The 24,639-nt window shown below is 62.4% G+C and overlaps 2 protein-coding genes across 2 annotated transcripts; one reads left to right on the top strand and one right to left on the bottom strand.

The window, feature by feature from the left end:
* Positions 1-1,102: 1,102 nt before the first annotated feature.
* Positions 1,103-12,189, bottom strand: LOC126651561 (glucose-6-phosphate 1-dehydrogenase-like; the record flags this gene model as incomplete). The annotated part of the gene is made up of 6 exons (XM_050337521.1): positions 12,148-12,189; positions 9,433-9,532; positions 9,330-9,360; positions 5,462-5,499; positions 2,961-3,069; positions 1,103-1,321 (listed from the first exon to the last, which is right to left on the bottom strand). Coding segments are annotated over exons 2-6 (492 nt in total), but the record flags the coding sequence as incomplete, so codon positions are not given.
* A 321-nt stretch (positions 12,190-12,510) lies between these two features.
* Positions 12,511-24,409, top strand: LOC126651560 (uncharacterized). The gene is made up of 4 exons (XM_050337520.1): positions 12,511-12,652; positions 16,899-17,338; positions 22,869-22,975; positions 24,265-24,409. Exons 1-4 carry the CDS (start codon positions 12,538-12,540, stop codon positions 24,407-24,409), a joined length of 807 nt encoding a protein of 268 aa, XP_050193477.1. The 5' UTR covers positions 12,511-12,537.
* Positions 24,410-24,639: the final 230 nt, after the last annotated feature.

Consider the following 24,639-nt stretch of genomic DNA (forward strand, 5'->3'; position numbering starts at 1 on the left):
GTGTCCCCAATGATGTCCCCAGGGTGTCACTCACCCGTCCCCCATGCAGGTGTGGCGCAGGTGCACGTGAGAGGTGTCCCCAGGTGACAGGGGTGCTCCCCAGGTGACAGGGGTGTCCCCAATGAGTGTCCCCAATGTCCCCAATGAGGTGTCCCCAGGTCGACAGGGGTGTCCCCAATGGTGTCCCCAATGTCCCCAATGGTGTCCCCCAGGTGACAGGTGTGTCCCCAGGTGACAGGGTGTCCCCAATGGTGTCCCCAATGTCCCCAATGATGTCCCCAAGGTGTCACTCACCCGTCCCCCATGCAGGTGTGCCGCAGGTGCCGCGTCACCGGGGTGTCCCCAAGGTGCCCAGTGGTGTCCCCAGTGTGACAGGGCTGTGTCACTCACCCGTCCCCCATGCAGGTGTGCCGCAGGTGCCGGGTCACTGGGGTGTCCCCAATGGTGTCCCCAGGTGACAGGGGTGTCCCCAATGGTGTCACTCACCCGTCCCCCATGCAGGTGTGCCGCAGGTGCCGCGTCACCGGGGTGTCCCCAATGGTGTCCCCAGGGTGTCACTCACCCGTCCCCCATGCAGGTGTGCCGCAGGTGCCGCGTCACCGGGGTGTCCCCAATGTCCCCAGTGGTGTCCCCAATGTCCCCAATGGTGTCCCCAGGGTGTCACTCACCCGTCCCTCATGCAGGTGTGCCGCAGGTGCTGGGTCACCAGGGTGTCCTCAATGGTGTCCCCAATGATGTCCCCAATGTCCCCAATGATGTCCCCAGGGTGTCACTCACCCATCCCCCATGCAGGTGTGCCGCAGGTGCTGGGTCACCGGGGTGTCCCCAGGTGACAGGGGTGTCCCCAGGTGACAGGGGTGTCCCCAATGGTGTCCCCAATGGTGTCACTCACCCATCCCCCATGCAGGTGTGCCGCAGGTGCTGGGTCACCGGGGTGTCCCCAGGTGACAGGGTGTCCCCAGGTGACAGGGTGTCCCCAATGGTGTCCCCAATGGTGTCACTCACCCGTCCCCCATGCAGGTGTGCCGCAGGTGCCGCGTCACTGGGGTGTCCCCAATGGTGTCCCCAATGTCCCCAATGATGTCCCCAGGGTGCCACTCACCCATCCCCCATGCAGGTGTGCCGCAGGTGCCGGGTCACCGGGGTGTACACGCTGGGGGGCAGGGCCAGGTAGAAGAGCCGGTGGGCGCCGGAGCCGCCGGGCAGCGCCCGCAGGTGGGAGTCGAGCGCCCGGAACGCAGCCCTCGTCGTTGTACTGGCCACGGACAAAGCTCTGCAGGGACAGGAACGACGCCAGCCGCGGCTCGTCCTCGGGGGTCACCTGCACAGGTACAACAGGACAGGTAAGGAGACAGGACAGGTGAGGGGACAGGACAGGAAGGAGCCCCTCGTCGCTGTATTGACCCCTCACAAAGCTCTGCAGCGACAGGAACGACGCCAGCCAGGGCTCGTCCTCGGGGTCACCTGCACAGGTACAGACAGGACAGGTGAGGGACAGGACAGGTGGGACAGGTGGAGGGGACAGAACAGGTGGGACAGGACAGGTGAGAGGACAGGACAGGTGAGGGGACAGGACAGGTGAGGGGACAGGACAGGAAGGAGCCCCTGTCATTGTATTGACCCCTCACAAAGCTCTGCAGGGACAGGAACGACACCAGCTGGGGCTCGTCCTCGGGGGTCACCTGCACAGGTGAGACAGAGGGGACAGGTGAGGGGACAGAGGGGACAGGAACAACAGGACAGGTGAGGGGACAGGTGAGGGGACAGGACAGGAAGGGGCCCCTGTCATTGTATTGACCCCTCACAAAGCCTCTGCAGCGACAGGAACGACGCCAGCCGGGGCTCAAGCTTCTCAGGGTCACCTGCACAGGTGAGAGGGGACAGGTGAGGGGGACAGGACAGGTGAGGGGACAGGACAGGTGAGGGGACAGGACAGGAAGAAGCCCCTGTCATTGTATTGACCCCTCACGAAGCTCTGCAGGGACAGAAACGACGCCAGCCGGGGCTCGTCCTCAGGGGTCACCTGCACAGGTGGGACAGAGGGGACAGAGAGGACAGTGGCACAGGACAGGTGAGAGGGGACAGAGAGGACAGTGGCACAGGACAGGTGAGAGGGGACAGATAAGGGGGACCACAAGGCCGAGAACACGCCCAGGTGGGGCTTGTCCTGGGGGTCACCTGGGACAGGTGAGAGGGGACAGGTGAGAGGGGACAGGTGAGGACGGGTGGAGAGGACAGGTGAGAGGGACAGGTGAGGGGACAGTGAGAGGGACAGGTGGGGGGACAGGTGAGAGGGACAGGTGAGGGGACAGGAGGGGACAGGTGAGGGGACAGGTGAGACAGGTGAGGGGGGGACAGATGGGACAGGACAGGTGAGAGGGGACAGGTGGGATAGGACAGGTGAGAGGGGGCACCTGGGGACAGGAGGATTCTGGGGCCAGATGGGCCCGGGTTAAGGCCCAGGTTTAGGCCCAGATCCAGCCCAGGTTCAGCTCAGATCCAGCCCAGGTTTAGCCCAGGTTTAGCTCAGGTTTAACCCAGGTTTAGCCCTGGTTTAACCCAGGTTTAGCTCAGGTTTAACCCAGGTTCAGCTCAGGTTTAACCCAGGTTTAACCCAGGTTCATTCCAGGTGTCCCACCTTGAGGTAGGGCAGGGTCTGCTCCTGGATCAGCTCCACCGTCACAGGTTTAGCCCAGGTTAGACTCAGGGTTAGCTCAGGTTTAACCCAGGCTCAGGCCTAGATTTAGCCCAGGTTTAGCTCAGGTTTAACCCAGGTTTAGCCCAGGTTCATCCCAGGTGTCCCACCTTGAGGTAGGGCAGGGTCTGTTCCCGGATCAGTTCCACTGTCAGAGGGTTAGCCCAGGTTTAACCCAGGTTCAGCTCAGGTTTAACCCAGGTTTAGCTCAGGTTTAGCCCAGGTTTAACCCAGGTTCAGCCCAGGTTCATCCCAGGTGTCCCACCTTGAGGTAGGGCAGGGTCTGTTCCCGGATCAGCTCCACCGTCAGGGCCGAGCGGGCGAAGCCGACGACGCGCGTGGAGTCCGGGAGGAGCCCGTCCCGGAACAGCCACCTGGGGGGACAGCTCTGTCACCTGGGGGGTCACCTGTGCCACCTGAGTCACTGACACCCCCCTGTGTCACCCCTGTGTCACCCCACATCCCCCAGGGACAGGGGCAGTGGAGTCCAGGAGGAGCCCATCCTGGAACAGCCACCTGGGGGGGGGACAGCTGGGTCACCTGGGGGTCACCTGGGTCACCTCTGTCACCCCTCTGTGTCACCTGGGGGTCACTGACACCCCCCTGTGTCACCCCTGTGTCACCCCACACCCCCAGGGACAGGCACAGTGGAGTCCAGGAGGAGCCCGTCCCGGAACAGCCACCTGGGGGGGGACATCTGTGTCACCTGGGGGTCACCTGGGTCACCCCTCTGTGTCACCTGGGGGTCACTGATACCCCCCTGTGTCACCTGTGTCACTGACACCCCCCAGGGACAGGGACAGTGGCACTGGGGAGGAAGCCGTCCCGGAACAGCCACCTGGGGGGAGAGCTCTGTCACCTGGGGGTCACCTGAGTCACCTGTGACACCCCTCCTGGGGTCACCTGTGTCACTGATACCCCCCTGTGTCACTGATAACCCCCTGTGTCACCTGTGTCACCCCACACTCCCCAGGGACAGGGACAGTCGAGTCCAGCATGAGCCCGTCCCGGAACAGCCACCTGGGGGGACACCTGTGTCACCTGGGGGTCACCTGTGTCACCTGTGTCACTAATACCCCCCTGTGTCACCCCACACCCCCCAGGGACAGGCACAGTGGAGTCCGGGAGGAGCCCGTCCTGGAACAGCCAACTGGGGGGACAGCTGGGTCACCATCCTGTGTCACCTGGGGGTCACCTGGGGGTCACCTGGGGGTCACCTGTGACACCACCCACCCCCCAGGGACAGGGACAGTGGAGTCCGGGAGGAGCCCATCCCGGAACAGCCACCTGGGGGGACAGCTCTGTCACCTGGGGGTCACCTGGGGGTCACCTGAGTCACCTGAGTCACTGACACCTCCCTGGGGTCACCCCTGTGTCACCCCACACCCCCCAGGGACAGGGACAGTGGAGTCCGGGAGGAGCCCGTCCTGGAACAGCCACCTGGGGGGACACTTCTGTCACCTGGGGGTCACCTGGGGGTCACCTGGGGGTCACCTGGGTCACCTGTGTCACTGACACCCCCCTGTGTCACCCCACACCCTCCAGGGACAGGCACAGTGGAGTCCGGGAGGAGCCCGTCCCGGAACAGCCACCTGGGGGGACAGCTGGGTCACCATCCTGTGTCACCTGGGGGTCACTGATATCCTCCTGTGTCACCCCACATCCCCCAGGGACAGGGACAGTGGAGTCCGGGAGGAGCCCATCCCGGAACAGCCACCTGGGAGGACACCTCTGTCACCTGGGGGTCACCTGAGTCACCTGTGTCACTGACATCTCCCTGGGGTCACCCCTGTGTCACCTGGGGGGTCACCTGAGTCACCTGAGTCACTGACACCTCCCTGGGGACACCCCTGTGTCACCTGGGGTCACAGCTGGGCTCATCCCTGTGTCACCTGTGTCCCCCAGGGCCACCCCTGGGGACACCCCTGAATCAAGGACATCCTTGGGGTCACCCCTGTGTCACCTGGGGGGTCACCCCTGTGTCACCTGTGCCACCAACCCCCCCCAGGACACGGGGACACCCCCAGCATTGTCACCAACCCCCCCCCCAGGTGGGGACACCCTGGTGGCCCTGGGGACATCGGTGACCTGCATGGCCCTGGGCTGGGGGTGGCACTGGGGACACTGGGGACACTGGGGACACTGGTGGCCCTGGGGACCTCAGAGTGGCCCTGGTGACATCAGGGACCCTGGTGGCCCTGGGAACAGTGTGATCTTGGTGGCCTTGGGGACAAGGATGGCCCTGGTGACATCAGTGACCCCAGAGTGGTCCTGGTGACAAAGTTGACCTCAGGGACCCTGGGCACAGGGTGACACTGGTGGCCTTGGGGACACTGGTGACCCTGTTGACCTCAGAGTGGCCCTGGTGACATCAGGGACCCTGGTGGCCCTGGGGACAGGGTGACCCTGGTGGCCTTGGGGACACTGATAGCCCTGGTGACACCGGTGACGTCGGTGACCCCAGAGTGGCCCTGGTGACAAAAGTGACCCTGGGGACAGGAATGGCCCTGATGTCCCCAACCCCCCCAGTGTCCCCAACGTCCCCAAAGTCCCCAAATGCCCCCAATGTCCCCAACCCCCCCAATGTCCCCAACTCCCCCAATGCCCCCAATCCCCCAATGTCCCCAACCCCCCAGATGTCCCCAATGTCCCCAAATGCCCCCCAATGTCCTCAAATGCCCCCTCAATGTCCCCTAACCCCCCAATGCCCCCAAATGTCCCCAATCGTCCCCAACCCCCCAGATGTCCCCAATGTCCCCAGGTTACCAGATGGTGGGGTAGATTTTCTTCCTGGCCAGGTCACCCTGTGGGAGGGGCCATCAGAGATGGGGGAGGGGCCATCAGAGGTGGGGAGGGGCTAAAACGGGGAGGGGCCATTACAGGTGGGGAGGGACCATTACAGGTGGAGGGGCCATTACAGGTGGGGGAGGGTCATTACAGGTGGGGAGGGGCCAGGGTGGGGTGGGGAGGGCAGAGGTGCCTGCCCCTCCTCCCCACCCCCTGGAATTGCTGAGTCAGGGTGGGGGCTGGCGCCTCCCCCCACCCCCGGGGTGCTTTAATTAAGGGGTGCTGGGTAACAAGGGGGAGGGGACGAGGAAGTTGGGGACACACCTGGGGAGGGGCAGGCGGGCACCCCAGTTCTTCCCCTTCCTCCCCCACCCCCAAAGGCCTTGGGGGCTGCCCTCCCCACACCCCCTGACGACCCCAAATGACCTCAAAATACCCCAAATTACCCCCCAAACCCCCTTTCCCCCCAAACTGCCCCAATCCCCCAGCCCTGTTTTTGCCCCCTCCCCACAAATTCTCCTCCCTGTCCTCAAATTACCCCCAAAATACCCCAAATTACCTCCAAATAACCCCCCAAAATACCCCAAATGACCCCTAAATTACCCCCAAACTGCCCCAGCCCCCCCAATCCCTTTTTAACCCTTAATTTCTTTCTAAAATCCCATTTAAAGCCCTTTATGTCCCCTCAAAAAACCCCCTTTTAACCCTTTCAACACCCAAATATCCCTTTTTAACCTTTTTATTTTCCCCAAATCCCCTTTAACCCCTTCATTTCCTCCTAAAATCCCACTTTCCCCCCTTTATTCCCTAAAATCCCCTTTTAATCCCTTTATTTCCCCCCAAATCCCCTTTTTAACCCCCTCAGTTCCCCCAAACACCCAAAATATCTCCCCTTTGACTTCTTTTTCTCCCAAATCCCTCCCATCCCCCCAAATCCCTTTTAACCCCTTTATTTCTCCCCCATCCCCCAAATCCCCCCAATCCCTTTTTAACCCCTGATTTCCCTTTAATTCTGCTTTTAATCCTTTTAATTATCCCCCAAATCACCTCCCTCCCCCAAATCCCCTTTTAATTCTGCTTTTAATCCTTTTAATTATCCCCCAAATCACCTCCCCTCCCCCAACTCCCCTTTTTATTCTGCTTTTAATCCTTTTAATTATCCCCCAAATCCCCTTTTAATTCTGCTTTTAATCCTTTTAATTATCCCCCAAATCCCTTTCTAACCCCTCAATTTCTCTTTTAATTCTGCTTTTAATCATTTTATTACCCCCCCAAATCCCCTCCCATCCCCCCCAAATCCCCTTTTAACCCCTTTATTCCCCCAAATCCCTCCAACCCCCAAATCCCCCCCAATCCTCTTTCTGACCCCCAATTTCCCTTTTAATTCTGCTTTTAATCATTTTATTACCCTCCCAAATCCCTCCCATCCCCCCAAATCCCTCCAGTGCCCCCAATTTCCCCAATCCCCCAGACTCACGGGAGACCCCCAGGATGATGAATGGGGGTTCCATCCTCCCATCCCCCTAAAATCCCTCCTAACCCCCCAAATCCCCCAATTTCCATTTTTAATTCTGCTTTTAGTCCCTTTATCACCCCCCAAATCCCCCCAAACCGCCTCTCAATCCCCCAAACCTCCCCAAATCCCCCAGACTCACTGGAGACCCCAGGATGATTGAACGGAGGGGTGTCCCATCCCCCAAACCCCTCCTAACCCCCCAAATCCCCAGAAATCCCTCAAACCCCTGACGCCCTCAAACCCCTTCTAACCCCTTTTGACCCCCAATTTCCCTTTTAATTCTGCTCTTAGCCCCTTTATTGACCCCAAATCCCTCCCATCCCCCTAAACTCCCTCAAACCCCTCCTAACCCCCCCAACCCCTCCTAACCCTCCCAAAACCCCTCCCAACCCCTTTTCAGCCCCCCAATTTTCCTTTTAATTCTGCTTTTAGTCCCTTTATTAACCCCCAAATTGGCACCAGTCCCCCCAAGCCCCTCCCAACCCCCAACTGGCCCGAGCCCCCCCAAACCCCTCCAATCCCCCAAACCCTCCCAGCTCCCCAGACTGCCCTGAGTCCCCCAAACCCCCTAAAATCCCCCCAAAGCCCCCCCAGACTCACAGAGGCCCCCAGGATGACGCAGCACGTGGGGTGTCCCACTGTTCCCATCCCCCAAACCCCTAAACCCCCAAACCCCCCAAAGCCCTCGGACTCACGGAGGTCCCCAGGATGATGAGCACAGGGGTGTCCCACTGTTCCCATCCCCCAAACCCCACCTAAACCCCCAAACCCTCGAATCACCCCAAACCCCACCCAACCCCCCAATCCCCCCCAAAGCCCCCAGACTCACGGAGGCCCCCAGGATGACGAGGACATGGTGGTGCCCCTGCAGGAATCCCCCAAACCCCACCCAAAGCCCCCAAACCCCCCAGACTCACGGAGGCCCCCAGGATGACGAGGACATGGGGTGCCCCTGCAGGAATCCCCAACCCCCAAACCCCCGGACTCACGGAGGCCCCCAGGATGACGAGCACGTGGGGTGCCATCTCTCAAACCCCCAAACCCCTCCCATCCCCCCAAACCCCCAGAAATCCCCCAAACCCCTCCCCAAAGCCCCCGGACTCACGGAGGCCCCCAGGATGACGAGCACATGGGTGTGCCCTGCAGGAATCCCCCAAACCCCTCCCCAAAACCCCCGGACTCACGGAGGCCCCAGGATGACAAGGACATGGTGGTGCCCCTGCAGAATCCCCCAAGCCCCACCCAAAGCCCACCTAAACCCCCCCAAACCCCCCAAACCCCACCCAAACCCCCGGACTCACGGAGGCCCCCAGGATGACAAGGACATGGTGGTGCCCTGCAGGAATCCCCCAAACCCCACCCAAAGCCCCCAAACCCCACCCAAACCCCCTAACCCCCAAATCCCCGGACTCACTGAGGCCCCCCAGATGACGAGGACATGGGGTGCCCCTGCAGGAATCCCCCAAAGCCCCCCTAAGCCCCCCAAAGCCCCACCCAAACCCCCAGCCCCCAAATCCCCGACTCACGGAGGCCCCCAGGATGACGAGCACGTGGGAGTGCCCCTGCAGGAATCCCCCAACCCCCAAGCCCCCTAAGCCCCCCAAACCCCTCAAATCCCCAAACCCCCCGGACTCACTGAGGCCCCCAGGATGGCGAGCACGTGGGGGTGCTCTGCAGGAATCCCCAAAGCCCCCTAGCCCCCAAAGCCCCACCCAAACCCCTCCAACCCCCAAATCCCCTGGACTCACGGAGGCCCCAGGATGACGAGCACGTGGGAGTGCTCCTGCAGGAATCCCCCAACCCCCCCAAACCCCTAAACCCCCCAAACCCTCACAATCCTCCACAACCCCCCGGACTCACGGAGGCCCCCAGGATGACAGGCACGTGGTGCCCCTGCAGGAATCCCCCAAACCCCCCCAAAGCCCCCGGACTCACGGAGGCCCCCAGGATGACAGGCACATGGTGGTGCCCTGCAGGAATCCCCAAACCCCCAAAGCCCCCCAAACCCTCAGAAATCCCCCAAACCCCTCCTAAACCCCCCGGACTCCACGGAGGCCCCCAGGATGATGAGCACAGGGGGTGTCCACTGTTCCCATCCCCCAAATCCCACCCAAAGCCCCCAAAGCCCCCAAAGCCCCACCCAAACCCCCAAACCCCCAAACCCCCCGGACTCACGGAGGCCCCAGGATGACGAGCACGTGGGGGTGCCCTCAGCAGAATCCCTCAAACGCCCCCAAACCCCCAAAGCCCCCGGACTCACGGAGGCCCCCAGGATGACGAGGACATGGGGTGCCTCAGGAATCCCCAAACCCCCAAAGCCCCCGGACTCACGGAGGCCCCCAGGATGACGAGCACATGGTGGTGCCCCTGAGAATCCCCAAACCCCCAAAGCCCCCGGACTCACAGGCGCCCCCAGGATGACGAGGACATGGGATGCCCCTGCAGGAAGGCGCCGTCGCTGCTGAGCTCCTGGCGCAGCATCCCGCACACCTGCGAGCGGCTCAGCTGCCTCCCCGGCCCCGCCGCCATCGGCCCTGCGGGTTGGGCTCCGCTTGGGGGTTTGGGCTCCAGTTTGGGGGTTTGGGGTCCAGTTTGGGGGTCTGGGGCCGGTTCGGGGGTCTGGGGAGCCGGTTTGGGGTTTGAGACTCCGGGGAGGATTGGGAGAGCAGGTTCGGGCACCCTGGGGCAGGTTTGGGGTGTTAAAGGGCAGGGCTGGCACTTGGGGGCAGGATTTTGGGGTTGGGGAGGATTTGGGCACCTGGGGTGGAATTTGGCACTTGGGGGCGGGATTTTGGGGTTGGGGGCAGGATTTGGGGGTGGGGAGGGATTTTGGGGCTGGAGAGCGCCATTGGGCACTTGGGGGCGGGATTTTGGGGTTGGAGGGCGGGATTTTGGGGGTTGGGGAGGGGTTTTGGGGTTGGGGGAGGGATTTGGGCACCTGGGGTGGAATTTGGCACTTGGGGGCGGGATTTTGGGGTTGGGGGAGGGATTTTAGAGTTCATGGGCGGGATTTGGGCAGCTGGGGTGGAATTTGGCACTTGGTGGCTGGGATTTCTGGGGTTCAGGGGACAGGTTTGGGCACCCGGGGCAGGTTTGGGTGTTAAAGGGCAGGGCTGGCACTTGAGGGGCGGGATTTTGGGGTTAGGGAGGATTTTGGGGTTGGGGGACGGGATTTTGGGGTTGGGGTGGGATATTAGGGGTTCAGGGGCGGGATTGGGCACCTGGGGTGGAATTTGGCACTTAGGGGGCGGGATTTTCGGGTTGGGGGAGGGATTTTGGGGTTGGGGGCAGGATTGGGCACCTGGGGGCAGGGCTGGCGCTTGCAGGGCAGGATTTTGGGGTTATGGGAGGGATTTTGGGGTAGTGGGAGTGATTTTAGGGTTGGGGGCAGGATTTTGGGGTTACAGGAGGATTTTGGGGTTGGGGGCGGGACTGGACACTCGGGGGCTGGATCAGGGTGTTGGGGAGCGGCTTTGGGCACTCGGGGGCAGGGTTGGGGGTTAAAGGGCAGGGCTGGCACTTGAGGGGCGGGATTTTGGGGTTAGGGGAGGATTTTGGGGTTGGGGAAGGGATTTTGGGGTTGGGGGCAGGATATTAGGGGTTCAGGGGCGGGATTTGGGCACCTGGGGGTGGAATTTGGCACTTGGGGAGGGATTTTCAGGTTGGGGAGGGATTTGGCACTTGGGGCAGGATTTTGGGGTTGGGGGAGGGATTTTGGGGTGGGAAGGAGGGATTTTGGGGTTGGGGGAGGGATTTTGGGGTTGAAGAGTGGGATTGGGCACCTGGGGGTGGAATTTGGCACTTGGGGGCGGGATTTTGGGGTTGGGGAGGGATTTTAGGGTTGGGGGCGGGATTTTGGGGTTGGAAAGGGATTTTGGGGTTGGGGCGGACTTCCCCAACTGACCCTGGACCCCCATTCCCCCAAATCCTCCCCGTTGCCGCCTCCAGCCCCCTAAACCCACCCCAGACCCTCCTGGTTCCCTCCCCCTCCCCCATTTGCCCCTCAGGTCCCCCAGACCCCCTTCCCCCCCAGGACCCCCAACCTGTCCCATTTCTGCCTTTTCACACCCAAATCCCCCAAACCCCTCCCCACCCCCTCACCTCTCATAACCCCCAGGACCCCCAACCCCCAATTTCCCCATTTCCACCTCCAGCCCCTTTAATCCCCCAGACCCCTAATTCCCCATAACCCCTCCCCAAAATCCCCAGGCCCCCTCTAGGATCCCAAACCCCCAGTTACCCCTAACCCCCAATTCCCCCAATGGCCCCATTTCCTTCTCCAGACCCCCCGACCCTCAATAACCCCCAGACCCCCATATCACCCCCAGACCCCAAACCCCCATCCCCAAATTTCCCCATTTCCTTCTCCAGACCCCCAATCCCCCTCGACCCCCTCATATCCCCCAAATCCCCAAAAACTCCCTCCCCGGCCCCCCGGACCCCAAACCCCTCCGACCCCCGTTTCCCCCAGACCCCCTCATATCCCCCAATCCCCCAAAACTCCCTCCCCGGACCCCAAACCCCTCCGACCCCCCGTTTCCCCCAGACCCCCAAAATTCCCTCATTTTCGCCTTCAGTCTCCCCCAACCCCTTCCCTCAACCCCTTCCCCAGGACCCCCAAAGACCCCCCAAAAACCTCGACCCTCCCTCCCGAAACCCTCCCCAGGACCCCCAAACCTCGACCCTCCCCCTTCCCTCAAACCCTCCCCAGGACCCCCAAACCTCGACCCTCCCCCAAGAACCCCAGGACCCCTCAAACCTCGACCCTCCCCCACAACCCCTCCCCAGGATCCCCCAAACCTCGACCCTCCCCCAAAGCCCTCCCTCAGGACCCCCAAAGACCCCCCAAAAACCTCGACCCTCCCCCAACCCCTCCCCAGGACCCCCAACCCCCTACCCCCGGCCCCCAATTCCCCAGGACCCTCCGATTCTGCCCCATTTCCACCTCCAGCTCCCCCAGACCCCTCAAACCCCTCCCCAACCCCCCATCCCCTCAGCGCCCCTCCCCACCCCCGACCCCCATCCCTCCCCATTTCCGCCTTTTTCGCCTTAAATTCCCCCAAACCCCTCCCAACCCCCGACCCCGACCCCCAGACCCCCAGCCCCTCCCCTCAGGACCCCCAACCCCCAAATTTCCCCTCCCCCTCACCTTCGGGTCTCGCGCTCCCCTCCCCCTCCAGGCTCGCGCGGGTCCCCATTCCCCTCACGGCAGGCCCCGCCCCTCAGCCCGCCTCGACCAATCAGCGCCGAGCGGTCCCTCCCTCCCGCCAATCAGCGGGCGGGCCGCGCCTCTCCTTAACCAATCATCGTCATCCGCGGGCGGGGCTTAGCGGGGAGGTGTAACCAATCAACGCGCCGTTGCCATGGCAGCCGCCCCCGGAGCGTGACGTCACGGCGCTTCCGCCGGAAGCCGGAAGTGGCGGCGCGTCCGGGGAGTCCCCAAAACCGCCCGATTTTACCTTAAAAAAACACCCCCAAAACCCCCCAAAAAAACCCAAAAAACCCCAAAAACCCTCCCGGGCGCCCCCGGGAGCCGCCGATGAGCGGCGGGCGCTGGAGGAGGAGCGCGGAAATGGTGCAGCCCGGGCACGACGCCGAGCCCGGAGCGGCCGAGGCGCTGCTGCGGCTGCGCGCGGAGAACCGGGAATTGAGGGGTCAGACTGGGGATACTGGGATGTACTGGGGTGTACTGGGGTCTGTAATGGGTTATACTGGGAGCTGCTGCGGCTGCGCGCGGAGAACCGGGAATTGAGGGGTCAGACTGGGGATACTGGGATGTACTGGGATGTACTGGGATGGATTTGGGTCTATAATGGGTTATACTGGGAGCTGCTGCGGCTGCGCGCGGAGAACCGGGAACTGAGGGGTCAGACTGGGGATACTGGGACAAACTGGGATGGATTGGGGTCTGTAATGGGTTATACTGGGAGCTGCTGCGGCTGCGCGCGGAGAACCGGGAATTGAGGGGTCAGACTGGGGATACTGGGATGTACTGGGGTGTACTGGGGTGTACTGGGTTCTATACTGGGCTATACTGGGTTATACTGGGAGCTGCTGCGGCTGCGCGCGGAGAACCGCGAGTTGAGGGGTCAGACTGGGGATACTGGGATATACTGGGGTGTACTGGGATGGATTTGGGTCTATAATGGGTTATACTGGGAGCTGCTGCGGCTGCGCGCGGAGAACCGGGAACTGAGGGGTCAGACTGGGGATACTGGGACAAACTGGGATGTACTGGGGTGTACTGGGGTGTACTGGGTTCTATACTGGGCTATACTGGGTTATACTGGGAGCTGCTGCGGCTGCGCGCGGAGAACCGGGAACTGAGGGGTCAGACTGGGACAAACTGGGATGGATTGGGGGTTATACTGGGTTATACTGGGCTATACTGGTTATGTTGGTATGTACTGGGCTATATTGGTTATACTGGGTCATATTGGGTTATGCTGGGCTATACTGGGCTATACTGGTTATACTGGGCTATACTGGTTATACTGGCACGTACTGGGTTATACTGGTTATACTGGGCTGTACTGGGTTTTATTGGGTTATACTGGGTTATACTGGGCTATACTGGGCTATAGTGGTTATATTGGGTTATACTGGGTTATACTGAGCTATAGTGGTTATACTGGGCTATACTGGTTTTTACTGGGCTATACTGGGCTATATTGGGTTATACTGGGCTATACTGGGTTATACTGGGTTATAGTGGGCTATACTGGTTATACTGGCATGTACTGGGTTATACTGGGCTATACTGGTTATACTGGGCTATAGTGGGTTATATTAGGATATACTGGGTTATACTAGGTTATACTGGGTTGTACTGAGCTATATTGGGTTATATTGAACTATAGTGGTTATACTGGGCTATACTGGGTTATACTGGGCTATAGTGGTTATACTGAACTATAGTGGCTATATGAGGCTATACTGGGTTATACTAGGTTATACTGGGTTGTACTGAGCTATATTGGGTTATATTGAACTATAGTGGTTATACTGGGCTATACTGGGTTATACTGGGCTATAGTGGTTATACTGAGCTATAGTGGCTATATGAGGCTATACTGGGTTATACTAGGTTATACTGGGTTGTACTGAGCTATATTGGGTTATATTGAACTATAGTGGTTATACTGGGCTATACTGGGTTATACTGGGCTATAGTGGTTATACTGAGCTATAGTGGCTATATGAGGCTATACTGGGTTATACTAGGTTATACTGGGTTGTACTGAGCTATATTGGGTTATATTGAACTATAGTGGTTATACTGGGCTATACTGGGTTATACTGGACTATAGTGGTTATACTGAGCTATAGTGGCTATATGAGGCTATACTGGGTTATACTAGGTTATACTGGGTTGTACTGAGCTATATTGGGTTATATTGAACTATAGTGGTTATACTGGGCTATACTGGGTTATACTGGGCTATAGTGGTTATACTGAGCTATAGTGGCTATATGAGGCTATACTGGGTTATACTAGGCTATAGTGGTTATACTGGGCTATATTGGTTATATTGGGCTATACTGGCTTATACTGGGCTATAGTGGTTATACTGGCTATACTGGGCTATACTGGGTTGTACTGGGCTATAGTGGTTATACTGAGCTGTACTGGTTATATTGGGCTATACTGGCTTATACTTGGCTATAGTGATTGTATTGGGCTGTACTAGTTATACAGGATTGTACTGGACTATACTGGTTATACTGGGCTATACTGGGTTATACTGAGCTATACTGGGTTATATTGGGCTACATTGGTTATACTGGGGGGCTGCGCGCGGAGAACCGCGAGCTGAGGGGTCAGACTGGTGATACTGGGACAAACTGGGCTGTACTGGGATGGATTGGGGTCTGTAATGGGTTATACTGGGAGCTGCTGCGGCTGCGCGCGGAGAACCGGGAACTGAGGGGTCAGACTGGGGATACTGGGACAAACTGGGATGGATTGGGGGTTATACTGGGCTACACTGGTTATACTGGGCGGCTGTGCACGGAGAACCACGAGCTGAGGGGTCAGACTGGTGATACTGGGACAAACTGGGATGGAATGGGGGTTATACTGGGCTACACTGGTTATACTGTGCGGCTGTGCACGGAGAACCGCGAGCTGAGGGGTCAGACTGGTGATACTGGGACAAACTGGGTTATATCCCCCCCCATGTCCCTGCAGCGCTGCACTGGGGCTCTGAGGGCACGGCTGGAGGAGCTGGGGGGGCTGGGGGGGGGCTGGGGGTGTCCCCAGTGCTGTCCCCAATGTCCCCAGTGATGTCCCCAATGTCCCCATGTCCCCATGTCCCCTGGGGCTGCACTGATGCTCTCAGAGCCCGTCTGGAGGAGCTGCGGGGGCTGCAGGAGCTGCACTGGGGGGGCTGTTGGGGGACTGTGGGTGTCTCTAACACTGTCCCCAATGTCCCTAACACTGTCCCCAGTGTCCCCATGCCTCTAACACTGTCCCCAGTGTCCCCAATGATGTCCCCAATGTCCCCCTGATGTCCCCAATGTCCCCAATGATGTCCCCAATGTCCCCATGTCTCTAACGCTGTCCCCAATGTCCCCATGTCCCCATGTCCCTGCAGCGCTGCACTGATGCTCTCAGAGCATGGCTGGAGGAGCTGCAGGGGCTGCACTGGGGGGGCTGTGGGAGCTCTGTGGGTGTCTCTAACGCTGTCCCCAATGTCCCTAACACTGTCCCCAATGTCCCCATGTCCCCAGTGTCCCTGCAGCGCTGCACTGATGCTCTGAGAGCCCGTCTGGAGGAGCTGCGGGGGCTGCAGGAGCTGCACTGGGGGGGCTCTGGGGGCTCTCTGGGTGTCTCTAACACTGTCCCCAATGTCCCTAACGCTGTCCCCAATGTCCCCAATGCTGTCCCCAATGTCCCTAACACTGTCCCCATGTCCCCAGGGGCCCTGCAGCGCTGCACTGATGCTCTGAGGGCGCGGCTGGAGGAGCTGCAGGGGCTGCAGGAGCTGCACTGGGGGGGCTGTGGGAGCTGTGGCTGTCCCTAGCACTGTCCCCAATGTCCCTAACGCTGTCCCCAATGTCCCCATGTCCCCATGATGTCCCCAGGGGCCCTGCAGCGCTGCACTGATGCTCTGAGGGCGCGTCTGGAGGAGCTGCGGGGGCTGCAGGAGCTGCACTGGGGGGGCTGTTGGGGGGCTGTGGCTGTCCCTAACACTGTCCCCAATGTCCCCAGTGATGTCCCCAATGTCCCTAACGCTGTCCCCAATGTCCCTAACGCTGTCCCCATGTCCCTGCAGCGCTGCACTGATGCTCTCAGAGCCCGTCTGGAGGAGCTGCGGGGGCTGCAGGAGCTGCACTGGGGGGGCTGTGGCTGTCCCCAGTGATGTCCCCAATGTCCCCAATGATGTCCCCAATGTCCCCATGTCCCCATGTCCCTGCAGCGCTGCACTGATGCTCTGAGGGCACGGCTGGAGGAGCTGCGGGGGCTGCAGGAGCTGCACTGGGGGGGCTCTGGGGGCTCTCTGGGTGTCCCTAACACTGTCCCCAATGTCCCTAACGCTGTCCCCATGTCCCCATGTCCCCATGTCCCTGCAGCGCTGCACTGATGCTCTCAGAGCCCGGCTGGAGGAGCTGCGGGGGCTGCAGGAGCTGCACTGGGGGGCTGGGGGAGGGCTGGGGGTGTCCCCAGTGATGTCCCCAATGTCCCTAGCACTGTCCCCAATGTCCCTAACACTGTCCCCATGTCCCCAATGATGTCCCCAGGGGCCCTGCAGCGCTGCACTGATGCTCTCAGGGCGCGGCTGGAGGAGCTGCGGGGGCTGCAGGAGCTGCACTGGGGGGGCTGTGGGGGCCGTGGGTGTCCCTAACACTGTCCCCAATGTCCCTAACGCTGTCCCCATGTCCCCATGATGTCCCCAGGGGCCCTGCAGCGCTGCACTGATGCTCTCAGAGCCCGGCTGGAGGAGCTGCGGGGGCTGCAGGAGCTGCGCCGGGCGGAGCGGGAGCTGCTGAGGGGACATTGGGGACAGGCCCGAGCCCTGGTGGAGAGGCTGAGGCTGGAGAGGGACCAGGCACGAGGGGACACCCCCGGGGACAGCCAGGAGGACACCAAGGACACCCCCAGGGACATCAAGGACACCCCCAGGGACATCAAGGACACCCCCAGGGACAGCCAGGAGGACACCGAGGACACCAAGGACGGTCTTGGGGACATCAAGGATGGCCCTGGGGACATCAGGGACACCCTCAGGGCCAGCCCTGGGGACGCTGCCACCACGTGCCAGCTGCCACCGGGAGGGGACAGCCCTGGGGACACCCCTGGGGACACCCCTGGGGACACCCCCGACAGCAGCGTGGAGGTACGGGCAGACCCCCCTGTCCCCTCAGTGTCCCCTCAGTGTCCCCTCAGTGTCCCTTTGTCAATCTGTGTCCCCCTTAATGTTCTCTGTGTCACCCCCCATGTCCCCACAGTGTCCCCTCATGTCTGTCCATGTCCCCTTGTCAACCTGTGTCACCCCCCATGTCCCCACAGTGTCCCCTCCATGTCCCCCCATGTCCCCTGCCCCTCCCTATCCCCCAATGTCCCCTCCTTGTCCCCCGGGCCCCCAATGTCCCCCATCCCCCAATGTGCCCTCCAATGTCCCCACAGTGTCTCCCCACTCTGTGTCCCCCCTGATGTCCCCTCAATGTCCCCCATGTCCCCACAGCCCCCCAGTGTCCCCACATCCCCAATGTCCCCCTGTCCCCAGCCCCCATGTCCCCAGTGTCCCCATGTCCCCACAGCCCCCAATGTCCCCACGTCACCAGTGTCCCAGCCCCCAATGTCCCCACTGCCCCCCAATGTCCCCATGTCCCCATGTCCCCACAGCCCCCAGTGTCCCCCATGTCCCCACAGACCCCCAGTGTCCCCCATCACCAATGTCCCCACAGCCCCCAATGTCCCTAATGCCCCCATGTCCCCAGTGTCCCCACCGTGCCCTCTCCCTCAGTGTCCCCCAATGTCCCCCAATGTCCCCATGTCCCCACAGCACCCCCATAGCCCCGGTGTCTCCCCATGTCCCCAACGTCCCCTGTCCCACAGGTCCCCATGTCCCCCTGATGTCTCCTCTGTCCCAATGTCCCCATTGTCCCCACAGACCCCCATCAGTGCCCCATAATGTCCCCTCAATGTCCCCATGTCCCGACAGGCCCCTGTGTTGGTGTTCCCTAATGTCTCCCCACTGTCCCCAATGTCCCCTATTCCCACAGGTCCCCCAAGTCTCAGTGTATCCCTCAATGTCCCCACAGCCCCATGCTGTCCCCACTGTCCCCACAAGCCTCCCCATGTCAGTGTCCCCCAATGTCCCCTTTGCCAATGTCCCCCAGTGTCCCCACTGTCCCCACGGCCCCATGTCGGTGTCCCCCAATGTCCCCACAGTGTCCCCAGTGTCCCAATGTCCCCACTGTCCCCACAGGCCTCCCCATGTCGGTGTCCCCCAATGTCCCCCAGTGTCCCCATGTCCCCACAGGCCCCCTGTGTTGGTGTCCCCCAATGTCCCCTCAGTGTCCCCAGTGTCCCCAATGTCCCCAGTATCCCCACTGTCCCCCAGCCCCCATCTTGGTGTCCCCCCTCAGGCCGAGGACGCCCCCGACCCGGAGCCCCCGGAGTCCCCCTGGGCCCCCGAGCCCAGGTGAGCCCCTCCCCCACCCTGGTGTGTCCCCAATGTCCCCCTGGTGTCCCCAATGTCCCCCTGACCCCCCCTGTCCCCCCCAGCTCCGAGGAGCAGCTGCGGCGGCGCCTGGAGGAGAGCGAGGCTGAGTGAGTTGGGGACACTTGGGGACACTTGGGGACACTGGGGACACTTTGGGGCAGTTTGGGGACACTGGGGACACTTTGGAGCAGTTTGGGAACACTTGGGGACACTTTGGGGCAGTTTGGGGACACTTGGGGAGACTTTGGGGAGACACTTGGGGATACTTTGGGACACGGGACACTTGGGGACGCTTTGGGGAGACACTGGGGACACTTTGGGGACACTTTGGGGCAGTTTGGGGAGACTTTGGGGACACTGAAGACACTTTGGGGACACTTGGGGAGACTTTGGGGACACTTTGGGGAAACTTGGGGGCATTTGGAGGACAGCTGGGGACACTTTGGAGCATTTGGGGACACTTTGGGGACACTTTGGGGACACTTTATGAACTGTCTGGGGACAGCTGGGGACACTTTGGGGCAGTTTGGGGACACTTTGGGGGTTTGGGGACACTTTGGGGACACTGGGGGCACTTTGGGGACACCTTGGGGACACTTTGGGGTAGTTTGGGGACACTTGGGGGCATTTGGGGACACTGGGGACACTTTGGGGACAGTGGGGACAGCTTGGGGACCCCCTCTGGTGACGTTGGGTGACACTGGGTGACCCTCCGTGCCCGGGTGGGTGTCACCCTTCGGGTGACGTGGGGTGACGTTGGGTGACGTTGGGGTGACGTGGGGTGACACTCAGAGCTTGGGGGGGGGTGTCCCTGACCCTTCTGGTGACACTGGGTGACCCTGGGTGACCCTGGTGACCCTTGGTGACACGTTTGTCCCCAGGCTGGTGGCCCTGCGTGGCCGGGTGGTGGCCGCAGAGCTCGGGGCTCAGGGTGGGGTCAGTGACCCCTGGGTGACTCTGGGTGACCCTTGGGTGGCACTGGGTGACACTGGGTGTCACTGGGTGACCTTGGTGACCCTTGGTGACACGTTTGTCCCCAGGCTGGTGGCCCTGCGTGGCCGGGTGGTGGCCGCAGAGCTCGGGGCTCAGGGTGGGGTCAGTGACCCCTGGGTGACCCTTGGGTGGCACTGGGTGACACTGGGTGTCACTGGGTGACCCTGGGTGACTCTGGGTGACTCTGGGTGACACTGGGTGACTCTGGGTGATCCCTGGTGGTACTGGGTGACCCTGGGTGACACTGGGTGACCCCTGGGTGATCCCTGGGTGACACTGGGTGACACTGGGTGATCTCTGGTGACACTGGGTGACCCCTGGTGACACTCAGAGCTCTGGGGGGTGTCCCTGTCCCCTTTGTCCCCAGGCTGGTGGCCCTGCGTGGCCGGGTGGTGGCCGCAGAGCTCCGGGCTCAGGGTGGGGTCAGTGACCCTTGGGTGACACTGGGTGACACTCAGAGCTCAGGGGGGTGTCCCTGACCCCTCTGGTGACATTTGGTGACAGGCTGGTGGCCCTGCGTGGCCGGGTGGTGGCCGCAGAGCTCCAGGCTCAGGGTGGGGTCAGTGACCCTTGGGTGACACTGGGTGACACTCAGAGCTCAGGGGGCTGTCCCTGACCTCTCTGGTGACATTTGTCCCCAGGTTGGTGGCCCTGCGTGGCCGGGTGGTGGCCGCAGAGCTCGGGGCTCAGGGTGGGGTCAGTGACCCCTGGGTGACACTGGGTGACCCTGGTGACTCTGGGTGACCCCTGGGTGACAGTGGGTGACCCCTGATGACACTGGATGACCCTGGGTGACCTTGGTGACACGTTTGTCCTCAGGCTGGTGGCCCTGCGTGGCCGGGTGGTGGCTGCAGAGCTCTGGGCTCAGGGTGGGGTCAGTGACCCCTGGGTGACCCTGGGTGGCACTGGGTGACTCTGGGTGACACTCAGAGCTCTGGGGGGTGTCCCTGACCCCTTTGTCCTCAGGCTGGTGGCCCTGCGTGGCCGGGTGGTGGCCGCAGAGCTCCGGGCTCAGGAGGTTTCCCGCGCGGCCGAGCGGCAACTGCAGGGACTGAGGAGGCAACTCGAGGTACTGGGGACACTTTGGGGACACCTGGGGACACCTGGGGACAGCTGGGGACACTTTGGGGACACCTGGGGACAGAGAGGGACACCTGGGGACAGAGGGGGACTCCTGGGGACACACCTGGGGACAGCTGGGGACACCTGGGGACACTTTGGGGACAGAGGGGCACACCTGGGGACACACCTGGGATCAGATGAGACAGATGAAGACAGATGGGGACACGGGGACAGAGTGGGACAGATGGGGACACAGCTGTGGACACACCTAGGGGACAGCTGGGGACACACCTGACACAGCTGGGGACACAGCTGGGGACAGCTGGAACACACCTGGGGACACTTGGGGACACACCTGGGGACACCTGAGGGTAGCCCTGGTCTCTGCAGGGCTGGCAGTGGTGACAGACGGGTGACAGTGGTGACAGCGATAGCAGAGGTGGCAGTGGAGGCAGGAGGTGCCATTGTCCCCTGTCCCCGTGTCCCCAGCAGGACAAGGCAGGGCTGGCAGTGGTGACAGGGGTGCCAGGGGGTGGCAGGGGTGCCATTGTCCCCTGTCCCCGTGTCCCCAGCAGGACAAGGCAGGGTTGGCAGTGGTGACAGGGCTGTCAGGTTCTGGCAGGGGGTGGCAGGGGTGCCATTGTCCCCTGTCCCCGTGTCCCCAGCAGGACAAGGCAGGGTTGGCAGGGGTGGCAGGGGTGTCATTGTCCCCATGTCCCCAGTAGGACAAGGCAGGGCTGTCAGGGGTGCCATTGTCCCATTGTCCCCTGTCCCCTGTCCCCAGCAGGACAAGGCAGGGCTGGCAGGACTGTCAGGGGTGGCAGGGGTGCCATTGTCCCCTGTCCCCGTGTCCCCAGCAGGGCTGTCAGGGGGTGCCAGGTTCTGTCAGGGGGTGCCATTGTCCCCTGTCCCCCTGTCCCCAGCAGGGCAAGGCAGGGCTGGCAGGTTCTGTCAGGGGGTGGCAGGGGTGGCAGGGGTACCATTGTCCCCTGTCCCCGTGTCCCCAGCAGGACTGGCAGGGGTGTCAGGGGTGCCATTGTCCCCTGTCCCCGTGTCCCCAGCAGGGGTGGCAGGGGTGGCAGGGGTGCTATTGTCCCCTGTCCCTGTGTCCCCAGCAGGGGTGTCAGGGGGTGGCAGGGGTGCCATTGTCCCCTGTCCCCGTGTCCCCAGCAGGACTGGCAGGGCTGGCAGGGGGTGGCAGGGGGTGCCATTGTCCCCTGTCCCCGTGTCCCCAGTAGAACAAGGCAGGGGTGGCAGTGGTGCCAGGGCTGTCAGGTTCTGTCAGGGGGTGCCAGGGGTGCCATTGTCCCCTGTCCCCCTGTCCCCAGCAGGACAAGGCAGGGCTGGCAGGGGTGCCAGGGGTGCCATTGTCCCCTGTCCCCAGCAGGACAAGGCAGGGGTGGCAGGGGTGCCAGGGGTGCCATTGTTCCCTGTCCCCAGCAGGACAAGGCAGGGGTGGCAGGGGGTGGCAGGGGGTGCCATTGTCCCCTGTCCCCGTGTCCCCAGCAGGACAAGGCAGGGGTGCCAGGGGTGCCATTGTCCCCTGTCCCCGTGTCCCCAGCAGGACAAGGCAGGGCTGGCAGGGCTGGCAGTGGTGCCAGGGGTGCCATTGTCCCCTGTCCCTGTGTCCCCAGCAGGACAAGGCAGGGCTGGCAGGGGGTGGCAGGGGTGCCATTGTCCCCTGTCCCTGTGTCCCCAGCAGGGCTGTCAGGGGGTGGCAGGGGTGCCATTGTCCCCTGTCCCAGTGTCCCCAGCAGGACAAGGCAGTGGTGACAGGGCTGTCAGGGGGTGGCAGGGGTGCCATTGTCCCCTGTCCCCGTGTCCCCAGCAGGACAAGGCGCAGGTGCAGGCTCAGGTGACGGGGGTGGCAGTGGTGGCAGGGCTGGCAGGGGTGCCAGGGCTGTCAGGGGGTGCCAGGGGGTGCCATTGTCCCCTGTCCCCGTGTCCCCAGCAGGACAAGGCAGTGGTGACAGGGCTGTCAGGGGTGGCAGTGGTGACAGACAGGGCTGTCAGGGGGTGGCAGGGGGTGCCAGGGGTGCCATTGTCCCCTGTCCCCGTGTCCCCAGCAGGACAAGGCGGGGCTGGCAGGGGTGGCAGAGGGTGCCAGGGGTGCCATTGTCCCCTGTCCCCGTGTCCCCAGCAGGACAAGGCGCAGGTGCAGGCTCAGGTGACGTCCCTGCTGGGGGAGCTGCGCGAGAGCCAGAGGGGCCTGGAGAGGAGCCGGGCCGAGAACGAGCACCTGGAGCGCAGGTGACACCCTGGGGACACCCCTGGGGGCTGGGGACACCTGGGGACACCTGGGGGGCTGGGGACACCTGGGGGGATTGGGGACACCTGGGGACAGCCCAGAGCCAGAGGGGCCTGGAGAGGAGCCGGGCCGAGAGCGAGCACCTGGAGTGCAGGTGACACCCTGGGGACACCCCTGGGGACACCCCTGGGGGGGCTGGGGACACCTGGGGACACCGCTGGGGGGGTGGGGACACCTGGGGACACCTGGGGACAGCCCAGAGCCAGAGGGGCCTGGAGGAGCCGGGCCGAGACGAGCACCTGGAGCGCAGGTGACACCCTGGGGACACCCTGGGGACACCTGGGGGGCTGGGGACACCTGGGGGGCTGGGGACACCCTGGGGGCTGGGGACACCTGGGGGGCTAGGGGGACACCTGAGGACACCTGGGGGCTGGGGACAGCCCAGAGCCAGAGGGGCCTGGAGAGGAGCCGGGCCGAGAACGAGCACCTGGAGCGCAGGTGACACCCTGGGGACACCCCTGGGGACACCTGGGGACACCTGGGGACACCCCTGGGAGTGGGGACACCTGGGGACACCTGGGGACAGCCCAGAGCCAGAGGGGCCTGGAGAGGAGGCGGACCGAGAATGAGCACCTGGAGCGCAGGTGACACCCTGGGGACACCCCTGGGGGGGGTGGGGACACCTGGGGGGGCTGGGGACACCCCTGGGAGGATTGGGGACACCGGGGGGATTGGGGACACACCTGGGGACACCTTGGGCATGGCACTCTGTGACAGTGGGGGGACACTGCAGGTGACACTGCGGTGCCACCACCCAGAGGAGGTGACACTGGGTGGCCCAGGGTGGCACTGGGTGGCAGTTGGTGGCAGTTGGTGGCAGTGGGTGTCCCAGGGTGGCAGTTGGTGACACTGGGTGGCAGTGGGTGGCAGTTGGTGGCAGTGGGTGGCAGTGGGTGGCAGTGGGTGTCCCAGGGTGGCAGTGGGTGACACTGGGTGGCAGTTGGTGGCAGTGGGTGGCAGTGGGTGGCAGTGGGTGTCCCAGGGTGGCAGTTGGTGGCAGTGGGTGTCCCAGGGTGGCAGTTGGTGACACTGGGTGGCAGTTGGTGGCAGTGGGTGGCAGTTGGTGGCAGTGGGTGTCCCAGGGTGGCAGTGGGTGACACTGGGTGGCAGTTGGTGACACTGGGTGGCAGTGGGTGGCAGTTGGTGGCAGTGGGTGGCAGTTGGTGACACTGGGTGGCACTGGGTGTCCCAGGGTGGCAGTGGGTGACAGTGACACTGTGTGTCCCCGCAGGGCCCGCGGTGACGCCGAGCGGTGCCAGCACCTGGAGGAGGTGGCCCAGGGCCACCAACTGCAGCTGGACCAGCTGAGGCTGCAGGTGACAAACCTGGAGGCCGCCCTGAGGGTCGAGAGGCGCGGGGCCACCGAGGAGAAGTGAGTGACAATGGGGACAGGGGGGGGACACCGAGGAGAAGTGAGTGACAATGGGGACACTGGGGACACTGGGGACACCGAGGAGAAGTGAGTGACAGTGGGGACAGGTTGGGGACACTGGGGAGAAGTGAGTGACACTGGGGACATTGGGGGGCCACCGAGGAGAAGTGAGTGACAATGGGGACATTGGGGACAGGGGGGACACCGAGGAGAAGTGAGTGACAATGGGGACAC

The sequence above is a fragment of the Myiozetetes cayanensis genome, unplaced genomic scaffold (genome assembly GCF_022539395.1).
Source record: "Myiozetetes cayanensis isolate MyiCay16 unplaced genomic scaffold, myiCay2020 scf670, whole genome shotgun sequence".
NCBI lineage: Eukaryota > Metazoa > Chordata > Aves > Passeriformes > Tyrannidae > Myiozetetes > Myiozetetes cayanensis.